Raw genomic sequence first — 26,117 nt, 5'->3', positions numbered from 1 at the left:
CAATGGGGAATTCCCATCATTCAACAATGACTGCTATTGATAGTATACTATACTGTAATATGCTTTTTTGAAACAAAATATTCAAATAGATTTTTTTTTAAATGTATTTAAAAACATGGGTTGGAACCGAAATTATTTTCCAATCGTTTCATTCTGAACATAATCTTTTTTTTTTTTTACTGTTCCGACCAATTGAATAAATCAATCCATTCTTTAATTAAACAGCTCTCCCTATTTTCTGAATTATGCTTGTAACGTCATCAGTAGGCTACAGTAACCTATGCTTCAGAGGGGAGGGGCAGGTATACTACACACACCCACTGGCAAAGATTTCCAGCTGGCAGGCAGACGCTGGAATACGTTTCTGAGTGACAGAGTAAGGGCTTTGCATATGCACTTTGTTTGCGATTTTTGTGGCACTGGAAAAAAATGCCGGAACGTAAAATAATGTTATTAACCGGTTCCCATGCTTTTAAAATAATGGTTCTCTTCCAGGAACAGTATAGATTACTTTTGTTTTCGGTTTGGGTTGCTCAAATAATTTGGTTATTTTCCGGTTTTTGGTTCTGTTCCCTGAACCGGTTCCAATCCTTGATTTTAAATAACCGACTTTTGAAAAAAAAATACTGCTACGAAGACAGTAATACTCAGTCTTGCTGTGTATCAGCAACAGTCTGTCTGTGTGTCTCTTCTACAGTCTGTGGTGGCAATTCCAGGCCACCAACATTGTAGTTAACAGATTATTAGATTGCCATTTCATAATGATTGGGTGGGTTCCTGCAATAACAAACACCACTTCTGCATTATAGATTGAGGAAATCTGAGACACCAGAGTAGTGCCTCTTCTCGTGACGTTTTCTGTCTCCATCTTGGGAGAAGGGTTGCCCACAGACAGAGCACTGGTATGGTTTCTCTCCAGTGTGAACTAGCATGTGTCTCTTCAGTGTCTCTTTTCGAAAGAATAGTTTTCCACAGTCTCTGCACTGATGATTTCTCTCTCCAGTATGAATCCTCCTCATGTGTCTCGCCATGCCATCTCTGCGAGTAAAAGTCTTTCCACATTCCAAACAAGGATAGGTTGCTCTTTCTCCAGAGGTATTATGTGTTAGTATATGTCTTTGATACGATTGTGTATATGAAAAACTCTTCCCGCATTCAGTGCAGTGATACGGTGTCTCTCCAGTGTGTACTCGCATGTGTATTTTCATGTTGCGACACTCCTTCCCGCATATTGTGCAGAGAAATGTTTTTATTTTGCTCAAATGTGTTGTGTGTCTTTCAACACTTTTCTTGTGTCTTAGCTGATGTTTTTCAAGCTGCTTCAATCGGACAAAGCTTTTCACACAGTCAGAGCAGTGGAAATTACATTCCTTCTTCATATGCATGTTTTTATGTAACTTAAGCTTATATAATCGAGCAAAACTTTTCTCACAATCAGGGCAGTGGTGAGGCTTTACTCCTGTATGTATTTCTTGGTGTAATTTTAGTTTATCTAATCGAGCAAAACTTTTCTCACAAACAGGGCAGTGGTGAGGCTTCTCTCCTGTATGTGTTCGCTGGTGTCTTATAAGATCCCACACTTTTCTAAAGCTCTTACCGCAGTCAAAGCAGTAGTGAGGCTTCTCTCCTCCAGGACTGAAACCGTCGATCCACTCATCAGAGTCATCAGTATCTAGGGGCTCCTCTTCCTTCTCCTGCATTGTTTTGCTATGTGATGGTGTTCCCTTTCCTGGAGCTCTAGCTCGTATTTTACTCTGCTGCCTTTTACTCTCTTTGACTTTGTTGAATGTTCTCTGCTGTGTGAGCACACGGTCTACATTGGCTGCACTGCTGGTGGCTTTGAAGGTATTCTCCAGCTGGTGTTTTTCAAGCTTCTCCAAAAGGACAAAGCTTTTCACACAGTCAGAGGAATGAAAAATACGTTTGTCTTTCGCATGTATTTTTTGGTGTGACTTAAGCTTATCTAATCGAGCAAAACTTCTGTCGCAATCAGGGCAGCGGTGAGGTTTCACTCCTATATGTATTTCTTGGTGGATCTTTAGCTTATCTAATCGAGCAAAACTTCTGTCGCAATCAGGGCAGTGGTGAGGCTTCTCTCCAGTATGTGTTCGCTGGTGTCTTATAAGATCCCTCACTTTTTGAAAGCTCCTACCGCAGTAGGCGCAGTAGTGAGGCTTTTCTCCTCCAGGACTGAAATCCTCAATGAAGTCATCAGTATCTAGGGGCTCTTCTGCATTGTCCTGCGTTGTTTGGGGTTGTTGTGGTCTTTCTGAGTTTTGATTCTTCTTCTCTGATTGGCACTGGGTATTGGCTGGGCATGGATGTTTGCTATATGAAAGCACACTGTCTATATTTGCCACGCTGCTGGCAGCTTTGAAGGTATTCTCGGGCAGGTCCTGTTGCTTTTCCACAAGTTCAGTTTGACGAATGCGTGCGACAGCTTTATCCAGTGTTAGTTCTGGGTCCATTTGTAATTGCTTGGACAGTCTTCTGTCACGTAAGCCTGCAACTAGTCTGTCTCTTATCATCTCACTGAGCAGAGCTCCATAACTGCAATGTTCTGACAAACAATGAAGTGCAGTGATAAAATCATCAGCTGTCTCTCCTGCTTCTTGTTGTCTTTGGTTGAATTTAGTTCGTTCTAATATTACATTCCTCCTAACTGCCAAATGTCCATCTTGCTTCTCATTATTAGAACTGTGGAAGTGTTCCTGCTCGATCAGGTTGTCTTCTTGCAGGTCTTCTGGGGTGTCCATCTCCTCTGCCTGGAAATACATTTAAAATAGCAGAATTACTAGTAGGCCTAACTAGTATCGTCAGTTCTCTAAAACAACATTAATTTTGTAATAGATAATATAACTTATTATGTTGGTTAATATCTGTTTTTTTGTTTAAATCAGATTGATCTACTGACCAGTTATCCAAAGCATGAAACACCGAGAATCTCACTGCCAATAGACTGCCAATAGGTATTTATCACAGAGGGAGGCCTTCTCTTGCTAGAACAGTAGCGGTACCTGCTGCGTGCCAACCCTGTAGCGGCAAACCTATCGTTCCTACTTGTAGAATCACAATACTCGTCAGTGGCCAACAACTTGACTTTAACCCAATCAGAAAGCATGAACCCCCACTTGGGGGACCAACAGGAGAGACAACAAAAAGGGAAAAAAATAGGGAATTGTCTCCGTACATTCACGGATGAGCCAGTCACACTTCATATGCAATGTATGCTATGGGATGGTTGCTAGCGCACAGACACAATGCAGACAACATTAAATACTTCCTTCAAGCTAGATCACTACTGTAGCTAGTATTGACATTATAATTAAATCACTACGGATTAGCTAGTTTCCATGATACAGCTGCCTGTGTTAGCTGCCGAGTTAGTGCAGTGTCCTTAGCTATGTTGTGCTAGCTAGCGAATATGCTAACATTAGCTAGCTAGCTATGGGCTGGCACTGGCAGTATGGGATTATGGAGAATTAATTAAATTGTTTATTTCCATCTTGCTAGGTAGTTATCTAGCTGTGGCCATCTGGCTAGTATCAACAAGGGCTTTCTACAAAATAGCAACATTAGTGCAGATAGCCAACATCATTTGTGAACATTTCTCCTGCCAAGATAATCCATCCACTTGACAGGTGTGGCATATCAATAAACTGATTAAACAGCATGATCATTACACAGGTGCACCTTGATCTGGGGTCAATAAAAGGCCACTCTAAAATGTGCAGTTTTGTCACACAACACAATGCCACAGATTTCTCAAGTTTTGAGGGAGAATGCAATTGGCATGCTGACTGCAGGAATGTCCACCAGAGCTGTTGCTAGAGAATTTAATGTTAATTTCTCTAAGCCACCTCCAATGTCGTTTTAGAGCATTTGGCAAAACATCCAACCGGCCTCACAACCGCAGACCATGTGTATGGAGTCGTGAGGGCAAGCGGTTTGCTGATGTCAACGTTGTGAAGAGAGTGCCCCATGGAGGCGGTGTGGTTATGGTATGGGCAGGCAGGCATAAGCTACGGACAACAACACAATTGCATTTTATTGATGGCAATTTGAATGCATAGAGATACCGTGACGAGATCCTGAGGTCCATTGTCGTGCCATTCATCCGCCACCATCACCTCATGTTTCAGCATGATAATGCACGGCCCAATGTCGCAAGGATCTGTACACAATTCCTGAAAGCTGAAAAAAGTCCCAGTTCTTCCATGGCCTGCATACTCACCAGACATGTCACCCATTGAGGATGTTTGGGATGCTCTGGATCGACGTGTACAACAGTGTGTTCCAGTTCCCGCCAATATCCTTTTTTTTAAGGTATCTGTGACCAACAGATGCATATCTGTATTCCCAGTCAAGTGAAATCCATAGATTAGGGCCCAATGAATTTACTTAAATTGACTGATTTCTTTATATGAACTGTAACTCAGTAGAATCTTTGAAATTGTTGCATGTTGTGTTTATATTTTTGTTCAGTATATATAAACAAGTGCATAGTGTTTGTGGCTCCGGCTAATGGAACTCGGGGCGAGTCCACTTCAGCTTATCCGGCCCGATTAATCTTTTCAGGAGTAGGGCCATTTGAGGCTTTTATTCAGCAGGTGATGAAATACCAATTTTAAATAAACAGAATTTTTTTATATATTTCACCTCCATGTCATCTAATTTGCTAGGTCATTAAAAGCAAACAATTGTGACAGTCTCTGCGGTCCTATAGCTATCAGAGACCCTAATTTAGAGAATCTCCAATGCCATAAATGCTTTTGCTTTTACTACAGTGTTCTTCATAGTCGCAGTCCAACCAATTGAAAAGTGCACATTCACTTCCATAACAATTGTTCTAGGCTACCAGCATGTAAGATAAACATCCACAATAATACAGGATACCCTCACAGAAATACACTGTGGTTAAAATGCAGTAGAACTGCAGTACAATTAAATAATGGTTGTTTAATTAATTATACCCGGTAGCTTGCTGTGTGTTAGCTAATTGCACTGATTATTGTGCTGCACATTTCCTTCTGTTCCACTGAATTCTGATGTTCTATTATGACTAACTAAATTTGTTTTCAGAATTTAACAAATATAACATAGGACTATGTCTTTTATTTCAATATCCTACTAAAATCCACCAGGATTTACAAAACCCTATTTCTTATCGCATTTATTTCCATCAATAAATAATAAAAAATTATTGCACCTTCATTTTACCTTGAAAATATGACTATAATATTTTCCCTTAAAGCTTTTAATCAAACAACATAATGCATGCAGTAATTGTATTTTAGTAGACAAGTAAGGCATATCAGTTCCAGCTAAAACTTGGATTGGAATCTCTGCGTGCAGGCAGCCTGTATCGTTCAAGCGTCAACATTCCATATGGCTAGTGGGACAGAGCGCCCGGTAGGCTACACAACAACACAGCAGGAAAACAACGACAGTTTCTCGAAATTTACCCAAACAAATGTCAATGATTTGACTGCTAAGTGGTAGTCCTTGCTCTCCTGCATTCTTGTTTTACTTTGGTAAGTAAAGCGGCAGTTTGTTGGGGAGAAGAACATCAAGGAAATATTTGCTAGCTAGCTAAGGTTAGCTAACTTATTATGACCTGTTGTAGCCATTGGTTGTAGCTAACTAGCTAACATTTTGACATCTGTTTAGTTAATGACAGTAAACGTGTATGTTCTCTGTGCGTGTGTGAGAGAGAGATGATCACAATAACTTTAGAAAACATTGTCATGTCAACGTTGTCATGCTAGCTGTGTATTTGCGTGTGTGTGTTCTGTGTGAGAGAGATATGATGATCACAATAACTTATAGAAAAGATTGTCATGATGTCAACATTGTGTCATGCTAGCTGTGTGTGTGTGTGTGTGTGTGAGTGACAGAGAGATGGTTGATGAATATACATATAAGAAACATTGATTGTGTGTGTGTGTGTGTGACATTGTCAGCTAGCCTAATTCGTGAAACGTGTACCCCCAATATAGATGGGAAGTTTTTCTTTATTCATCAGGGATTCTTGTGTATTTTGTATTTGACAACACAATACATTTTGCCTATCCCTGCTCCCCACAACATTAATTCTAATGTTACCTCAACTGCACTTATCAATTCTTGATTCTCAGTTTTTGCTTGGATAGAAGGGGGAACGAAGGGTAGAGAACAGAATGTATCCAGCCTGCTGACAAAGAAATTGAAAAATGTTTTGCCGTCTCTCTCTCGGTCTGCCTGGCTGAGGGGCAACATAGACTTAGCCTAGCATGTACAGTTGAAGTCGGAAGTTTACATACACCTTAGCCAAGTACATTTCAACTCAGTACATTCCTGACATTTAATCCTAGTAAAAATTCCCTGCTTAGGTCAGTTAGGATCACCACTTTATTTTAAGAATGTGAAATGTCAGAATAATAGTAGAGTGATTTATTTCAGCTTTTATTTCTTTCACCACATTCCCAGTGGGTCAGAAGTTTACATACACTCAATTAGTATTTGGTAGCATTGCCTTTAAATTGTTTAACTTGGGTCAAACGTTTCGGGTAGCCTTCCACAAGCTTCCCACAATAAGTTGGGTGAATTTTGGCCCATTCCTCCTGACAGCTGGTGTAACTGAGTCAGGTTTGTAGGCCTCCTTGCTCGCACACGCTTTTGCAGTTCTGCCCACAAATGTTCTATAGGATTGAGGTCAGGGCTTTGTGATGGCCACTCCAATACCATGACTTTGTTGTCCTTAAGCCATTTTGCCACAACTTTGGAAGTATGCTTGGGGTCATTGTCCATTTGGAAGACCCATTTGCGACCAAGCTTTAACTTCCTGACTGATGTCTTGAGATGTTGCTTCAATATACCCACATAATTTTCCTTCCTCATGACGCCATCTATTTTGTGAAGTGCACCAGTCCCTCCTGCAGCAAAGCACCCCCACAGCATGATGCTGCCACCCCCGTGCTTCACGGCTGAGATGGTGTGCTTCGGCTTGCATGCTTCCCCCTTTTTCCTCCAAACATAACGATGGTCATTATGGCCAAACAGTTCTATTTTTGTTTCATCAGACCAGAGGACATTTCTCCAAAAAGTACGATCTTTGTCCCCATGTGAAGTTGCAAACCGTAGTCTGGCTTATTTATGGCAGTTTTGGAGCAGTGGCTTCTTCCTTGCTGAGCGGCTGTAGTGTCTTAGAGTCTAGGATATGCTGACCGTTGCAGAAAGTGTGTTAGAGGAAACTTGGCTCTAAGATTTTGCTGATGTGGCAAAATGGTGCAACAGATGAACTGTATTCTACTCTGCTGAAAACATCTGGAAAGCATTACTAATGTTCATGGAAAGATTGGTTTTTAGAATCACACCATATTACGTCATAAATTATATAAAACCATGTCTTGAACAATAGGAGTTGGGATAGCGAATTACAGAATTTGGCTCTTGCTGTCCCCAGATATCTGCAGGTGTCTGTCAAATTCCGATGCTGAGTATCCTTTGTTATAATAAACCTTTATAAACAGAGTACAGTGTCGGCGGATTCCTTATCATCACAGCATGGACCAGCAAAGGTGTGTCTTTTAGACACTACATTTAATGGCGACGAGGTAGTTTTATTTTTATTCTTTTTGGGTCGTGCTACGTCTTTTCTCAACATTCCATTCCTGGGCTACAAAGTGACTCCCGCTCAAGAAGCCGGCAAAAAAAGGTGAGCTTTTTTCACTAATATTGGGCGCTGGCCGTTTTGTGAGTCCAGGGAGTGTGTGTGTTCAAGATGTACCGTCAAAGAATCTGTGCGTGCGTTTTGCTGTTTTTTTGCTGTGTGATGGGAATTCCGTTCTAAATTTTCTAAATTAGTTTGCGTTGAGAACAACGCAAAAAGTGGGGAGTGTCTATAGGGCACACCAATAGGACACATATTTTGCCTTGGAAAAAGTGTGAGAGAGTGTCCAGGAAAGGCATGAAGGAATAGAAGACAGTATACTTTAGGACGCCGTTAATTTAAGGAAGCCCTTGAAAACAAGGCATCAATATGATGGCCATAAATCTTGATAGTTATTAGATTAACTCTCAAGTCAGTTCTGGGAACTGCTGGTTTAAGGCAATATATTCAATTGTAAGTTTACCGATCAGACATCTGTTTGACGAAATGTTTGTCTGACGTAATCCTCTCTTTTGAATGTCTAAAACCTGAAGGTAGCAGAAATTTAGCAAAAGGAATATAAAAGACAATAGGAACGGCGATAAGCATGCTTTGTATAAATTAATCCTGTATGTCTCTGTGTCTGTGTGTGTGTGAGACAATGTCTCTCTGTCTGTTTGTGTGAACCAGAGAAAAAAGGGGGGCTGCGTCTCTGATTACTTCCAGCTGTGTGTCGACTAAGGCTCTGACAACAGGGATTTTTACTCTTTTGTAAGGAAATATGGTAGTTGAGGTCAAAATCTTATGAGCCTCTATAAAAAGAGAATGTTCATTAACTATTAGAATAACATGACCCTACAGGGAGGACTTTTTAAGAGTGTATAGAGATGTTTTGTAATTGATAACAGCATAACTATCAATCTGCAAATTAGGATAAGTGAAAGATAACATAACTTGGAAGTGGGTTCTGTGTTCTGTGTGTTTCGTGTTCATTTGTGAGTTCTGTGGAGTCTTGTTATTGTCTATGGGAGGAGAGAACGGAGCGACAGCGGGTCTGTCTACTCTATAGCTCCTTTCACTCTGAAATCACATTGGTGACTGAACTGCGCACGCGTAGGATTTTATGAGTTTAGCCACTCCCCTGCACTGAATTGTTGGGAGAGTCAGTTTCAGTGCAGACAAAAAGAAAAAGGGAGGGGAATTTTGCACACAAGTGAAATGTTCTCTTGAATTAACTGTTGCTTGACTGTAAAACTGTTTGGTTGATAATCGGTTGAGTTGGTGAATGAGAGATATATTGACGGATTAAAAATAATAATAATAAAATAAATGAATAAAATAAAATGTTATTGAGCTATTTATAATATTCCTGAGTTAAGCTGTTTGCTTATTTCTTAGTGTGAATGTGAAAGAAAAATATATATATATATATATAAATAATGATGAACTAAATTAATAATTCTTGCTTGTTCTTTTGTCCTTCTGTCATACGAGAGACGAGAAGGAGGAGACAGAGAGAGAGAGAGAGGAGGTGCTAACATCAGCTGGCATCGATGACAACCACCCAGCCAAATTAAGGCCAGTACTGTTCTTATCCACAAAACCTACTTTCCCTTACAGGATTTAATTGATATTTCATGTTGTGACCATTTCGCAGGAACTTGGCAACAGACTGATGAATTGATGTAATTGATAATTGCACATTAGAGTTTTTGTCAATGACTTGTTTTGATTAGAGTTGTGTTGGAAATCCAGCATTGACATTATTCTGTAAAATTAAGGTAATTAATTGCTTATTAAGCAATTGGGTAGTGCTGCTGGTACAGGTCTTTTATTCTTGAATTGCTCTGGAGTTGACTACTTTCCTTTACTCTTCCTCATCGGATGTGGTAAGATTGCCACTAATCAATAATTTGGTAAAATAAAATTCACAGAATAATTAGTAATTCATTGATTGATTTGATTACTTGATTAATTGATTGATTTGATTGATTGATTTGATTAGTGATTGATTAGTTGATTGATTGGTTAAATTAGTTGATTGATTGATTTGATTGATTAATTGATTGATTGGATTAGTTGATTGATTGATTTCATTAGTAATTGATTGATTGATTGATTAATAATTCATTGATTGATTTGATTGATTAGTTGATTGATTGGATTAATTGATTGATTAGTTGATTGATTGGATTAGTTGATTAATTGATTGATTTAATAATTGATTGATTGATTTGATTGATTAGTTGATTGATTGGATTATTTGATTAATTGATTGATTGATTTAGTTGATTAGTTGATTGATTGGTTAAATTAGTTGATTGATTTGATTAGTTGATTGATTGGTTGATTTGATTGATTAGTTGATTGATTGGATTATTTGATTGATTGATTGATTGATTTAATTGGTTAATTGATTGATTGGATTAATTGATTAATTATTTTTTAATTTAAAAAAAAAAAATAATAAAAGGAGGGAAACAAGAGGGAAACGAGGGAAACACATCACATAGTCATTACAATGGGGAAAAAGGACATCAAAACTACAAAAGCAATTACTCCTCTTCATGTAGTACAGAATAGTAATCCTCTAGTTAATGGTATAGCAAAATTATCTGAAAAATGGAATAAACGTTGGCCTGACATTGAACAACCATGGCCAGCGGAAGGCACTCTTAACCCAGACGTCATCAAGATAATGCAAGTGCTTGTATCCACGTATAAGGCAGATCAAAAGAAGGGGAAGAAAGGAAAACGTCGTAAAGAAAAAAGACAAAGAGAGCTGGGTGTTCTTAAGCTTTTTGAAAATGAAGGACAAAAACTGATAAAAGATACAAAAGATAAGAGAGACAGAGGTGCAGAGAAAATGGCAAAAGAGGTGAAGGTGACAGAAAAACTGATTGCAGAAGTCAATACACCTTTCTCATATATGGATTCAGCAAAAACACCCCCACCTTATGAGAAAGAAGCCAAGTTTAAGGACGTTTATCCTCAGCTTCCAGTGATCATTCAGGAGGGTGACTATTGCATCAGAGATGAAGATGAACAAATAATAGAGAGAGGACAAGCAGAAACGACCATAAAGATGAATCCAAACTCCAAAAGCAGGAACAAAACGAGATGTCTGGAGACTAAGGGTAGAGTGAGGTCAAGGAGGATGGAACTTGATGATGACGATGATGATGATGATGATGATCAGAGTGATTCAGAAGAGATCATGGGTGGATATGACCCTGTCATCAGACAGAGGTTGGCCAGAGCGGAAAGAAGGGGTGATGGAAGTTGGAAGAAGAAGAATACAAGTGATTCGAGTGCTGGTGAAAATGAAGATGGAGACAACGATGAAGATTTGGAGACTAAAGGTGCTTCATATTCAAGAGGATTTTATCCTCCAATGACTAACACAGAAGAAATAGAAAGAGATATAGACCGATGCGTATCATACCTGTATAAGGCCAATAATTTAGAAGAAGTAAAAGAACTGGAAGAACGACTGAAGAAGCTGAAGATAAAGAAAAAGAAGCTGCTGAGAAAAGAATCCCAAGAATCTGAGAATAAATATACATTGAGGCCAAGGAAAGATGGCACTAGTAAGAAAATTATGCCGGTGATCATTCGAGGACAAAACCTAGAATATAAGCCTTTGCAGAACACCGATATGTCAGATATACTTGAGAAGCTGCCTACTCTTCAAGATGGAGCATATCCTTGGATTTCAAAGTTGGAAGAAATTACGGTGGGAACACAGTCTGCCATAGGAGACATTAAGAGACTTTTTGGCTAATCTCCTTGGGATTCCAGGCATGGAAGAAATTTTTCAGAGAGCTGGACTTCATAGATATGTGGGAACTGCTGTGAATGATCCTGAATTGTTGGCTGCAAGCAGGAATCGGCTGTGGAGAGCACTGAGAGATACGTTTCCAACAAATGTGCATCCTGACAACATTCTGATTGACCCACTAGGACAACAAGAAAATCCGAGAGCCTACGTGTCAAGAGTTCATCAAGTGTGGAGAAATATTACCGGAAATGATCCAGATGTGAGTCAAATTGAGCAGTCAATCTTGAGAGCTAAACTACAGATGGGACTGCCCTCACCGGTAAGGAGCAAACTGGCAGAAGTGGTTGGACTTGGGAGCATGACAAAAGGTGTCTATACAGATCATATAGCCCATCAAGTGGATCTGTACCGGAAAAAGGAACACAACCAGAAAGAACAGGACCAAGAAATTCTCAGAAAACTCAATCAAATACAACTGGTGGAGAAGGAGAAGAGAAGCATTGGTTATGCAGAATCAGTGTGAACCAAATCAACAATCACTGCTACAGTTTCAACTGAACAAGGTCAAATGCAATTATACCAGCCACAACAAGTGGTATAAATTGTTTCATACCCATAGATAGTTTCTGGAAAGAAAGAATTTCAGAGGAAGATACAGGAGCAAGTGAAGATCACCTGTCCTCCAGGTGAACCCTATAAGGAGCAAGGACTCTAGAGGTGCCTAGAAGATCCGAAAGGAGTTTTCAACTGGTAGCACCAGTTAGGGAAAAAGATTCAACAATTGAAGTGAAAATAAACAATGGACTATGGGAAGTGATGATGGATAGCAGAAAGGCTTTTATCTGTGTTCAGCCTGAAGAGGTTACACATCTCACGATGTCAAATCAATTAATTATGAGAAGGACTTGGAGTGAAGATCAGCAATTTCTGAAAATGATGATTTTGGCTCAAGGACAAGGAGAGTCATAAGCTGTACGGAAGACAAATGAATCTGTTTGAAGTGTGAAGATGAATTGAGAATCTATGGAAGAAGAGATGTTGAAAAAATTCAAGAATGTTTGAGATATCAAAGTAGGACTGATATTGGATTTGTGAAATCAGCTCAATTGAGATGAAAGTTGAGGAGCCAGACCTCCTTGGAAGAATCAGTATCCATTGAAAGATGAAGCAATCCAAGGGATTGAACCAGAAATTGAAGGACTTTCGAAAGCAAGTGTTTCGAAGACAATAGAAAAACCGTTAGAGTAGCAATCAATTATTGTTTTGGAGAAACCATGATGATTTAGGAAGCTATGGGTTAGCTTATGTTGTAAAGGGGAGATTAGGATAAAGATCACAAAGGAGTATGGTTTTTGGGAACCATATTTTCTTGAATAGATTGACTATGTCAATAGGTAGGTGCATAATCTGTCTGAAAAATAATGTGTGACTGTTATCATTGGTTACATTCCTACACCGAGAGGTCCTATGCGTGAGTTGGTTATCGACTTTGTTGATATGATAAAACCAGTTGATGGGAAAAGATACATGTTGGTGGTTGTAGATAGATTTTCACGATGGCCGGAGGCCTGTCCAACCAAGCGAAAAGATGCTCAGTCGGTTGCTAAGTTCTTGTGCAAAGAAGTCATAAGCAGGTGGGGATTTCCCGACCGAATATCCTCAGACAATGGGAAAGAATTTGTGGATAAATCAGTGAAATTGACGTTGCAAAAATTGGGAATTAAGCAACGTCCAGGAGCAGTTTATCACCCACAAAGTCAAGGGATTTGTGAAAGAATGAACGGTGTCTTGAAAAATCGCATTATCAAAATTTGCCAGCATACGGGTCTAAACTGGATAGCGGCGCTTCCTTTAGCATTAATGGTGTGTCGCTCAAGTGAGTTGCGTGATCTACGTATGACACCCCATGAACTGGTCACAGGAAGAAGGATGCCTACGCCTTGTTTGCGAACAAGCGGAAAGGGTCCAAGCTTGGCTCTCTTGGAAGATGAAATGAGAGCATACGTTACATATTGGCCAATTTTTCATAAAAAGCTGTCCACATATGTTTCTGACAGGCAAAGAAAAGAAGAGGTGCAGGAGAAGCTTATGAGCAAAAAAGGAGTACAGTGCAACCGGGGGACAAGGTGTTCGTGAAGGTATTTAGAAGGAAGTGGTATAACTGAACGTCGTGAGGGGACCATTTGAAGTTGTTCGTAGTACTGGAACAGCTGTCCAGGTTAAAGGATCTCAACGTGGTATCATTTGTCACATTGCGTTAAAGCGCCTGAAGAAGTGGTGCCACGCACAGAGAGACAGGATGTTGAAGGCTCAAGAGAGCAGGATGACGATAGGGAAGAACAGGTGGAAGGAGAGATGCCTGACAATATCCAGAGTCAACACCCAGAAGGAGAGATTGTTCATGTTGTGGACAACATTGATGATAATGTGTACACTTCTGATGATGCCAGACATGACTCTGCAATGGATGGGAAGGAAAAGAGATTTGGGGACATTGATTTTCAATACGTCCCAGACACAACAGGGAATATTTCAGTGGAATGTGAAACCACGGAGATCACCAAGGGCAACTCTGTTACAGGAGAAGCTGATGATTCAGTTAGACAAAGTAGGCCCAGACCAGCTAGGAGAAAAGTCAGACCAAAATGTCACGAAAACTAGGGTAGAAGTAACCCTAGGAAAGTCAGCTCAGCTTCCATGCCAGTGCACGAGAGAGAACAGTGGTGAAGGGAAATTTAGAGTTCAGTGGGAAGACAACCATGGCAGGAGTTTAGATCTGTTAGGAGCAGTTGCATTGAGAAAGTATGCGTTGCTGAATGATAAGAGAAGAATGAAGATTGAGGGTGATTGTACTCTCTATGTGTACAATTCCCAGCAGGAGGATCAAGGTGATTATAAATGTATTTTTTATAATCCACAGTTTGAAAGTGAGGGATTAGAGTCGGGACTGAGAGTTAATGTAGTGACACTAGTGGTGATAGATGGAAATCCGATAATATCACTAGTGTTATAGATGCATTGAAGAGTATAAGGGATGCGTTTGGTCAATCCGAAGGAGCTGGATGGTCAGCGAAGGCTTGGTTGCAAGATCAGTTGGGCCCAGTGGGAGCAGTGATAGTTCAGATTTTAGTAGCAGCTCTTATAGCGCTGTGTGTAATGTTTTGTTTTTGTACTCTGTTGTTGACTTTTGCGAAGGCTATGATATTGAGATGGGTTGGAGTTGTGATGCCTGGGGACAACACTCAGATGCCGTTGTTAGCTGTTACTGAACTGGATGGAGATAAACAAGTAGGGCTAGATGGAGTATTGATGGATAGATATCCATTTTAATTATCCGATCATTTTTCACGTCTTTACATATTATTGTGATATTTAGTGTTTTGTTATGAATCAAAGGGGGGAAATAGAATGTGATTCATTTTAGATATAATCTTATATATACATTCTTATATTATTACTGATATTGATGTTTTAATTTGCATGTGTTGTTTTGCAAAAGATACTGTTTGGTATTTTCTTTTCTTCCAGAAGCATATGGGGGAATATGTAGAGGGACTCAAATACTCAAACATGGACAATATGAATGGACTGGAGGAAGTGGAACAAGGAAGGAGTGGAAATGTTCCGATTCCATCATCGACGTCGCATTGAAAGTCGACACTGTGGAGGAGATGAAGTGTAGTGGACTACATTCCAGTGTTATATTTTTTCTGTATAAAGTTTTCTGTTGTTGGGTACATGTGGGGACCTCAGATGTTTTTGTTTATTTCGTTGAAGTTTAGGGATATGGGGTCTAGGCAAGGAAAGAGAGAATCCACAGGAGGGTCCGATGGGTCGACCAGCCTGTATGTGGACATTTTGATTGTATTTTGTTTGCTGGGGTTTTCATATGTATTCAATTGCATCATAGCTTAAAATGTATTCATAAAGATGTATAAATTGATCTGGAGTACTTAGGTGGTCGCCTAGGGCAGAGGGGCCGTGAGAGAATTTTCCTGTCTTGACTGACTGATGGATATTTGGAATGAAAGCTGCCAGACAGGTTTTTCGCTCTTACACTCCATAACAATTTATTTACACTCCATAACAATTTATTTACACTCCATAACAATTTATTTACACTCCATAATAATGTATTTACACTACATACAAAAATGTGTCTATATAAACATGTGTTTACTTTCCATAAATGTTGGTTTATTGTTAAAGTTACTCAAGAACAAGAATTGTTATTTGTCATAATCCTATTCTTTTTGTTTTCGAGACTTAATTAGTCTCGAAGGGGGGAAATATGTAGTGTCTTAGAGTCTAGGATATGCTGACCGTTGCAGAAAGTGTGTTAGAGGAAACTTGGCTCTAAGATTTTGCTGATGTGGCAAAATGGTGCAACAGATGAACTGTATTCTACTCTGCTGAAAACATCTGGAAAGCATTACTAATGTTCATGGAAAGATGATATGGGGAGAGATGTGAAAAAGACTAGGGATTGGTTTTTAGAATCACACCATATTACGTCATAAATTATATAAAACCATGTCTTGAACAATAGGAGTTGGGATAGCGAATTACAGAATTTGGCTCTTGCTGTCCCCAGATATCTGCAGGTGTCTGTCAAATTCCGATGCTGAGTATCCTTTGTTATAATAAACCTTTATAAACAGAGTACAGTGTCGGCGGATTCCTTATCATCACAGCATGGACCAGCAAAGGTGTGTCTTTTAGACACTACACGGCCTTTCAGGTTATGTCGATATAGGACTTGTTTTACTGTGGATATAGATACTTTTGTACCTGTTTCCTCCAGCATATTCACAAGGTCCTTTGCTGTTGTTCTGGGATTGATTTGCACTTTTCGCACCAAAGTACGTTCATCTCTAGGAGACAGAACGCGTATCCTTCCTGAGCGGTATGACGGCTGCGTGGTCCCATGATGTTTATACTTGTGTACTATTGTTTGTACAGATGAATGTGGTACCTTCAGGCATTTGGAAATTGCTCCCAAGGATGAACCAGACTTGTGGAGGTCTTGGCTGATTTTTTTAATTGTCCCATGATGTCAAGCAAAGAGGCACCGAGTTTGAAGGTAGGCCTTGAAATACATCCACAGGTACACCTCCAATTACAATTACATTTACATTTGACATTTTAGTCATTTAGCAGACGCTCTTATCCAGAGTGACTTACATGAGCAATTAGGGTTAAGTGCCTTGCTTAAGGGCACATCGACAGATTTTTCACCTAGTCGGCTCAGGGATTAGAACCAGTGACCTTTCAGTTACTGGCACAACGCTCTTACCCACTAAGCTACCTGCCGCCCAATTGACTCAAATGATGTAAATTAGCCTATCAGAAGCTTCTAAAGCCATGACATTTTTTTCTGGAATTTTCCAAGCTGTTTAAGGGCACAGTCAACGTAGTGTATGTAAACTTCTGACCCACTGGAATTGTGATACAGTGAATTATAAGTGAAATAATCTGTCTGTAAACAATTGTTGGAAAATTACTTGTGTCATGCACAAAGTAGATATAGTTTGTTAACAAGAAACTTGTGGAGTGGTTGAAAAACTAGTTTTAATGACTCCAACCTAGGTGTATGTAAACTTCTGACTTCAACTGTACATTGACTAACCTAGTGAAGACCTTAGGTAATGGTTAATCATGATTCGTCTTTACAATTCCTGAAACATGTCAATGACCTGATGCATGGCCTCTACAGCAGTGCTTGGCCACCCACTCAGTTACCAGTGACCATTCAGCCACATCCCAGTGAAAGGAGAGAGCTGAACCATCCCTCCTTAAATCCATAGTCATTTACAGTAAGATGTGTCAAATGTTTTTTTCCTCTTTGATACTCTGATCTTCAATGTGTATTGATTCCTACTAACCAGCTTGGTAAGAGCTAGGTTTGTACTAGCCAGAGTTGTGGACTCTAGTGACATGACTTGGACTCGAGTCTGACTTGAGTCACAAATTTGATGACTTGTGACTTGACTTGATATAAAACACAGTGAGGGAAAAAAGTATTTGATCCCCTGCTGATTTTGTACGTTTGCCCACTGACAGACATGATCAGTCTATAATTTTAATGGTAGGTTTATTTGAACAGTGAGAGACATAATAACAACAAAAAAATCCAGAAAAACACATGTCAAAAATGTTATAAATTGATTTGCATTTTAATGAGGGAAATAAGTATTTGACCCCTCTGCAAAACATGACTTGGTACTTGGTGGCAAAACCCTTGTTGGCAATCACAGAGGTCAGACGTTTCTTGTAGTTGGCCACCAGGTTTGCACACATCTCAGGAGGGATTTTGTCCCACTCCTCTTTGCAGATCTTCTCCAAGTCATTAAGGTTTCGAGCCTGACGTTTGGCAACTCGAACCTTCAGCTCCCTCCACAGATTTTCTATGGGATTAAGGTCTGGAGACTGGCTAGGCCACTCCAGGACCTTAATGTGCTTCTTCTTGAGCCACTCCTTTGTTGCCTTTGCCGTGTGTTTTGGGTCATTGTCATGCTGGAATACCCATTCACGACCCATTTTCAATGCCCTGGCTGAGGGAAGGAGGTTCTCACCCAAGATTTGACGGTACATGGCCCCGTCCATCGTCCCTTTGATGCAGTGAAGTTGTCCTGTCCCCTTAGCAGAAAAACACCCCCAAAGCATAATGTTTCCACCTCAATGTTTGACGGTGGGGATGGTGTTCTTGGGGTCATAGGCAGCATTCCTCCTCCTCCAAACACGGCGAGTTGAGTTGATGCCAAAGAGCTCGATTTTGGTCTCATCTGACCACAACACTTTCACCCAGTTCTCCTCTGAATCATTCAGATGTTCATTGGCAAACTTCAGACGGGCATGTATATGTGCTTTCTTGAGCAGGGGGACTTCATGGGCGCTGCAGGATTTCAGTCCTTCACGGCGTAGTGTGTTACCAATTGTTTTCTTGGTGACTATGGTCCCTGCTGCCTTGAGATCATTGACAAGATCCTCATGTGTAGTTCTGGGCTGATTCCGCACCGTTCTCATGATCATTGCAACTCCACGAGGTGAGATCTTGCATTGAGCCCCAGGCCGAGGGAGATTGATAGTTATTTTGTGTTTCTTCCATTTGCGAATAATCGCACCAACTATTGTCACCTTCTCACCAAGCTGCTTGGCGATGGTCTTGTAGCCCATTCCAGCCTTGTGTAGGTCTACAATCTTGTCCCTGACATCCTTGGAGAGCTCTTTGGTCTTGGCCATGGTGGAGAGTTTGGAATCTGATTGATTGATTGCTTCTGTGGACAGGTGTCTTTTATACAGGTAACAAGTTGAGATTAGGAGCACTCCCTTTAAGAGTGTGCTCCTAATCTCAGCTTGTTACCTGTATAAAAGACACCTGGGAGCCAGAAATCTTTCTGATTGAGAGGGGGTCAAATACTTATTTCCCTCATTAAAATGCAAATAAATTTATAACATTTTTGACATGCGTTTTTCTGGATTTGTTGTTGTTATTCTGTCTCTCACTGTTCAAAAAAACCTACCATTAAAATTATAGACTGATCATGTCTTTGTCAGTGGGCAAACGTACAAAATCAGCAGGGGATCAAATACTTTTTTCACTCACTGTAACTCTAGACTTGACTTGGAGCCTCAAGACCTGGGACTTGAAATTATCTGGCCAGGTTTTGTAATGTTTTTTCACTAATTTTGTGGCACAGTCTCTGTGGATTACCCTAGCAACAAAACGTGCAACAGATTGGCTATTGAAATGCACACTCGGCCCTCTGATTGGACCAGCAAACTTTCAATCAGCACAGGTCCGGTGAACTAGCAAACAGATTGCGGATTTGCTGTACATCTATTGGATCGGGTGCAGCGCAAATGTCAATTTGTAGGGGAAAAGGATTGCCATAACAAATAAATATGCAGCTCCAAAAATGGTTTGGTGATCAAAAATATTTAACGTTTACTTTTCAAGCTCACCAGCAATGAGGCATCAAGCAACAGTTAGGCCAAAATTGCTTGAAATGTATCATTTACTCATGAAGCTTGCATTTGGAATTTTTTTGTTAACGCTGCAATATGTCACTTTTTGGTCGACCCAATCAAATTCAAATAGAAATGTGAGTTATAGATCTGTCACTCTCATTGAAAGCAAGTCTAAGAAGAGGTAGATCTGTTCTATGTGCGCCATTTCCATGCTCCCGTTCTTAAGTTTCATTTTGGCGTCTTTTACTTTCAGTTTTGTATAACAGTTTCAAACAGCTGAAAATACAATATTTTTGGTTACGGAAAATATATTTCACAGTGGTTTAGATGGTAGAATGATTCTCTACCCCAGTGGTCACCAACCTTTTCTCAGTCAAAATACAAGCCGAGATCGACCGCTCAGATCTTTTTTAAACATGACCAGTGGCGAAGCGTCATTCAGGGCTGGTGGGGCAGAGCCTGTTCTGCATGTTATTTTGGCATTAATGTGTCATATCAGTTTGCAAAAAATTTAAAAATAATAAATCATTACCCTAATAAAGCCGCATACAAACATGGTCTCTTTTTTGCTTTCTTGAGTAAGGCAGCTCCAAAATGCAGGTGTTTCAGCCTAGCTCAGTGCTTTCTGAGGAGGTGGGGCAGCCAGCAGAAAATACGGAGCGTAGGGGTTGGTGATATTCTCTAGTTGTGCCCTGATTAGCTCAGTGTTCTGTCACTCATGGGGACACTACATCACCGCAAAATCTACGGGTAGAGCTCGACAATTCTAGCCCCTTGGGTGCTGCCATAGACTTACATTAGAAGTGCCCATCCAAAAGGCTCAAGGCCATTGGCCACAGATAAAATGATGTCAAATCACGTTATATCTACCGTAGCTTTGATTGGACTGATCATGTCAACATCAAACTTTCAAAATCTTAGCTAGCAAGCTAGACAAGGAGTCATCATCATGCATCAAGTCGGCAATCTACTGGCAAATAGATTAAACGTATCGGTGCTCATCGGCCATTGGACAAACATTGCAAGTTGGAAATCGCTAATTCAACAATGACTGCTAAGGCGCCACTGCAGCCCCAGGTTCGATCCCAGGCTGTATCACAGCCGCCGTGACCCGAGATCCATGAGGCGGCACACAATTGGCCTCAGCGTTGTCCGGGTTAGGGGAGGATTTGGCCGGATGTCCTTGTCTCATCGTGCTCTAGCGACTCCTTCTGGCGGGCGGGCAAATGCAAGTTGACTTCGGTCGTCAGTTTGACCGTGTCCTCCGACACATTGGTGCGGCTGGCTTCGGGTTAGCGAGCAGTGTGTCAAGAAGCATTACGGCTTGGCTCTCGACCTTCGCGCTTGTCCGTAGGGGAGTTGCAGCTATGTGACAAGATCATAACTACCAATTGGATATCACGAAAAAGGGCGTGTAACACCATAGTTAAGAAAAGTTTAAATACATTGGCCATGCTGTCAATCCAGATTGACTTCTGCTGCGTTCAAAACAACTGGAAACTCGGAACTGGGAAATCTCAGACTTCAGTGAGTTCATGCTTACAGTAAGTCAAATCAAATCAAATGTTATTTGTCACATGCGTCGAATACAACAGGTGTACGATCTTGTACTTCCGAGTGGCGCAGTGGTCTAAGGCACTGCATCGCAGTGCTAGCTTTGCCACTAGAGATCCTGGTTCGAATCCAGGCTCTGTCGTAGCCGGCCGCGACCGGGAGACCCATGCACAATTGTCTCAGCGTCGTCCAGGGTAGGGGAGGGAATGGCCGGCAGGGATGTAGCTCAGTTGGTAGAGCATGAAGTTTGCAACGCCAGGGTTGTGGGTTCGACTCCCATGGGGGGCCAGTATGAAAAATAAAATAAAGTATGCACTCACTAACTGTAAGTCGCTCTGGATAAGAGCGTCTGCTAAATGACTAAAATGTAAATGTAAATGTGTAGACCTTACTGTGAAAATGCTTACTTACAAGCCCTTATCCAACAATGCAGCTCAAGAAATAGAGTTAAGAAAATATTTACTAAATAAAATAAAGTACAAAATAAAAAGTAACAATAAAATAATAACGAGGCTATATACAGGGGGTACCGGTACAGAGTCAATGTGCGGGGGTACAGGTTAGTCGAGGTAATTTGTACATGTAGGTAGGGATAAAGTGACTATGCATAGATAATAAACAGTGAGTAGCAGCAGTGTAAAAACAACGTAAATAGTCTGGGTCGCCATTTGATTCATTGTTCAGCAGTCTTATGGCTTGGGGGTAGAAGCTATTAAGGAGCCTTTTGGACTTAGACTTGGCGCTCCGGTACCGCTTGCCGTGCGATAGCAGAGAGAACAGTCTATGACTTGGGTGACTGGATCATTTACAATTTTTTGGGCCTTCCTCTGACACCGCCTAGTATATAGGTCCTGGATGACAGGAAGCTTGGCCCCAGTGACGTACTGCGCACTACACACTACACTCTGTAGCGCCTTACGGTCGGATGCCAAGCAGTTGCCATACCAGGCGGTGATGCAACCGGTCAGGATGCTCTCGATGGTGCAACTGTAGAACCTATTGAGGATCTTGGGACCCATGCCAAATCTTTTCAGTCTCCTGAGGGGGAAAAGGTGTTGTCGTGCCCTCTTCGATGGTCTTGGTGTGTTTGGACCATGATAGTTTGTTGGTGATGTGGACATCAAGGAACTTAACTCTCGACCCGCACCACTACAGCCCTGTCAATGTTAATGGGGGCCTGTTCGGGCCTCCTTTTCCTGTAGTCCACGATCAGCTCCTTTGTCTTGCTCACATTGAGGGAGAGGTTGTTGTCCTTGCACCACACTGCCAGGTCTCTGACCTCCTCCCTATAGGCTGTCTCATCGTTGTCGGTGATCAGGCCTACCATTGTTGACTCGTCAGTAAACTTAAAGATGGTGTTGGAGTCGTGCTTGGCCACGCAGTCGTGGGTGAACAGGGAGTACAGGAGGGAACTAAGCACGCACCCCTGAGGGGCCCCAGTGTTGAGGATCAGCGTGGCAGATGTGTTGTTGCCTACCCTTACCACCTGGGGGCTGCCCGTTAGGAAGTCCAGGATCCAATTGCAAAGGGAGGTGTTTAGTCCCAGGGTGATGAGCTTTGTGGGCACTATGGTGTCATGAAAAGCCAGAAAACTCAGGAGGTTGATGTGTTGCAGGCCCTCTGGAAAGTCCTAAAATATGCCCCTGACCTCCGTAGGACGCAAAGTATGTATATGAACAAGTTGCTATTTTTTTCCTCACTAAGCTACAACAGCCACAAACTTCTTTAACTAGTACCATGGAAATACTTTTAGCCAGCTGAGTCCACAAAGTTTATTCAGGAAGGTCCTTTTCTAGTTCTTTTAAAATCTCAAAATGATAAAGTTGTAACGCGCTGATTCTCTTCACTGCAGATCTGACCCATCACACCACTCTTCAAGACCACTACGCTTCAGATCACCTTCTGTGCTCAGAGGTCCTTGATGAGGATCTACCCCATCATTAACTGTAAGTCACTCTGGATAAGAGCGTCTGCTAAATGACTAAAATGTAAAAATCACACCACTCTTATTGTTCATGAATAAAATAAAACAATGGGCCTTTATATACCCTGTGTCCCAGTCTTTCTATGCATGTCTGTGGGTGAATTATGAAACAATTACTGTTTGCAGATATGCAACAAAATATAGATTAGTTTGCCATTTCTTGATCTATTTTAAAATGTAAGAATATGTTGCAGAATTAAACTTTAATTGGTGCCTATGGAAACAAATATAAATGTAATGAACAATGTTTTCAATATCCAACTTTATCCTCTGAAATACTTTTTTACAGTAGGTAATAAGCTGTAGTCAGGTGGTCATTACTAGGTTATGATGTCTTAACTATGATCAGTAGGCTACATAATATAGCACATAATATAGTGGTCAGAATTATTACCAGCTGGTCAGATAGAGGTCACAATTATGACCAACTGGTCCTATGGTGGTCAATAAAATATGTCATACTCTGATCAGTAAAAAAAAAAATCATTCAACCAGTTTGCGACCAGAAAAAGACATCATAGTGACGTCTTTTCAACCAGGTTTTGCCCACTGGGTAGTGATCTAGGCTAGAGAAAGTTAATTGACAGTAGAAATTGTATTTTTACCTTTGGATAGTTTGACTCTGTCTCCTTGTGTTTTATGAAGCCAGACAACCAGGACAGTGTGGTGAGTATTTGTGGTTGTATTCCTGATGCTGCATCCCCACTCTTCCCCTTAATTTTCCTCCTCAGTCTGACATATCTGTCTCTCAAGTTCTTCCATTTCGTCCTGCAAATTTGTTCTTCTACTCTCAGAGTTTGAGCTATCTCCTTCCAGCTGTTGTTGGTCATGGTGAAGTCTTTATAGTCTTTCAATGAGGTGTTGTACAAATTGGTGTACCTTCTGACCTCTTCAATTAGCTTTTCCTCGAAACATGCGTCGTCTTGAATCTTGCTCGGCTTAGAGTCATCAGTATATTGGGACTCCTCTTCATCTCGGTTCTCCTGCATTGTTTGGGGCAGTCCTTCCTTCTCAAGTTCCGCCATTTTCTCTGATGTGTGTTTTGTATCCCAACAGAAAGGGTGCGGTTAAAACCAGAGGTTACAAACCAACGAAGTCTGCTGTGCTTTCCTATACACACAACAGTTTTGTCTGATTTTGCAGGTAGCAATTGAAGCTTTTGGTTATATTTGATTCAAAGTGAAAGAAAATAAAAAGCCCATCATCTCACACGATCCAAGGCTTGTTGTTGCTACTGCATATCTATCCCACTGTCTGCTTAGCTATTCCTCTCTCCACACCAGACGCAGTGTGATCAGGTTTAGAAAGAACAAGAAAAACACAGCAACCTAAACTACCGATTGATAACGACTCTGGCTGACTATTTTCTGCAGTCATTGGCACTTTAGAGTTGGCATTTTACATGACCTGATATGCAAATCACATGCACTGCGAAATGTCGTAAAATGCATGCAGACGTTTCACTTTACTTCTCAATGCCGAGTATGGAAAGTCCAAAGGGCCAATAAGTGGGTCGTCACTAGTTACCACATCCACAAAGTCACAATTATGGCTAAACCCCGCCTATTTAAAACATTTATCTTCTTAAAATCTTATTTTAAACCTAACCTTAACCACACTTCTAACCTTATGCCTAACGCTAATCTTGAATTAGGACCAAAAAGTACATTTTTGTTTTTATGAATTTTTACTATAATGGACAATCCAGTATGAAAAATGTATGCACTCACTAACTGTAAATCGCTCTGGATAAGAGCGTCTGCTAAATGACTAAAATGTAAAAATGTAAATATTGACTTTGTGGCTGTGGTAACTAGTGATAAACCAAAAAGTGTGCATAAGAGAAAACAGGAGAGAACGACCCCAGTGGGCAAAAACCTGGTTGAAAAGACCTCAGTATGATATATTTTGATATGTCTTATTCTGGTTGCAAACTGGATGAAAATGACATTTTTTATGTCTTTTTCTGACACCAGTTGGTCATAATTCTGAACACTATATTATGTAGCCTACTGGTCATAGTTAAGACCATCATAACCTAGTAATGACCACATGCCTACAGGTTATTATCAACAATCTTAGAAAAAAGGGTTCCAAAAGGGTTATTCGGCTGTCCCCATAAGAGAACCCTTTTTGGTTCCACGTACAACTCTTTTGGGTTCCATGTAGAACCCTCTGTGGAAAGGGTCCTACCTGGAACCAAAAAGGGTTCTTCAAAGGGTTCTCCTATGGGGACAGCCGAATAACCCCTTTAGGTTCTAGATGACACCTTTTTTTCTAAGAGTGTACTGTAAAAAGTATTGCAGATGATAGTTGCATATTGAAAACATTGTTCATTACATTTCTATTTGTTTCCATTGTCACCATAATCTGCAACATATTCTTACATTTGAAATAGATCAAGCAATGGCAAAAACAAATCTACACCACCATTTTTTGCACATCTGCATACAGTAATTGTTTCATAATTCACCCACAGCCATTACATGCATAGAAAAGACTGGGACACAGTATATAAATGCCCAATGTTTTATTTGATTAATGATTAATAAGAGTGGTGTGATGAGGTACAGTGGGGAAAAAAAGTATTTAGTCAGCCACCAATTGTGCACGTTCTCCCACTTAAAAAGATGAGAGAGGCCTGTAATTTTCATCATAGGTACACGTCAACTATGACAGACAAAATGAGGGAAAAATATCCAGAAAATCACATTGTAGGATTTTTAATGAATTTATTTGCAAATTATGGTGGAAAATAAGTATTTGGTCAATAACAAAAGTTTCTCAATACTTTGTTATATACCCTTTGTTGGCAATGACACAGGTCAAACGTTTTCTGTAAGTCTTCACAAGGTTTTCACACACTGTTGCTGGTTTTTTGGCCCATTCCTCCATGCAGATCTCCTCTAGAGCAGTGATGTTTTGGGGCTGTCGCTGGGCAACACGGACTTTCAACTCCCTCCAAAGATGTTCTATGGGGTTGAGATCTGGAGACTGGCTAGGCCACTCCAGGACCTTGAAATGCTTCCCCACGAAGCCACTCCTTCGTTGCCCGGCGGTGTGTTTGGGATCATTGTCATGCTGAAAGACCCAGCCACGTTCACTTTTCAATGCCCTTGCTGATGGAAGGAGGTTTTCACTCAAAATCTCACGATACATGGCCCCATTCATTCTTTCCTTTACACGGATCAGTCGTC

General features: G+C 40.7%; 1 protein-coding gene across 1 annotated transcript; it reads right to left on the bottom strand.

The window, feature by feature from the left end:
- Positions 1-415: 415 nt before the first annotated feature.
- LOC121560558 (zinc finger protein 2-like) lies at positions 416-24,411 on the bottom strand. The gene is made up of 2 exons (XM_045218436.1): positions 23,526-24,411; positions 416-2,765 (listed from the first exon to the last, which is right to left on the bottom strand). The coding sequence occupies exons 1-2, from the start codon at positions 23,943-23,945 to the stop codon at positions 804-806; spliced, it is 2,382 nt and encodes a 793-aa protein (XP_045074371.1). The 5' UTR covers positions 23,946-24,411; the 3' UTR covers positions 416-803.
- Between the last annotated feature and the right edge of the window lie 1,706 nt (positions 24,412-26,117).

The sequence above is a fragment of the Coregonus clupeaformis genome, unplaced genomic scaffold (assembly GCF_020615455.1).
Source record: "Coregonus clupeaformis isolate EN_2021a unplaced genomic scaffold, ASM2061545v1 scaf1580, whole genome shotgun sequence".
Taxonomy (NCBI): domain Eukaryota; kingdom Metazoa; phylum Chordata; class Actinopteri; order Salmoniformes; family Salmonidae; genus Coregonus; species Coregonus clupeaformis.
The sequence above is the reverse complement of the archived record's forward strand: the minus strand, read 5'-3'. Positions and strand labels throughout refer to the sequence as shown.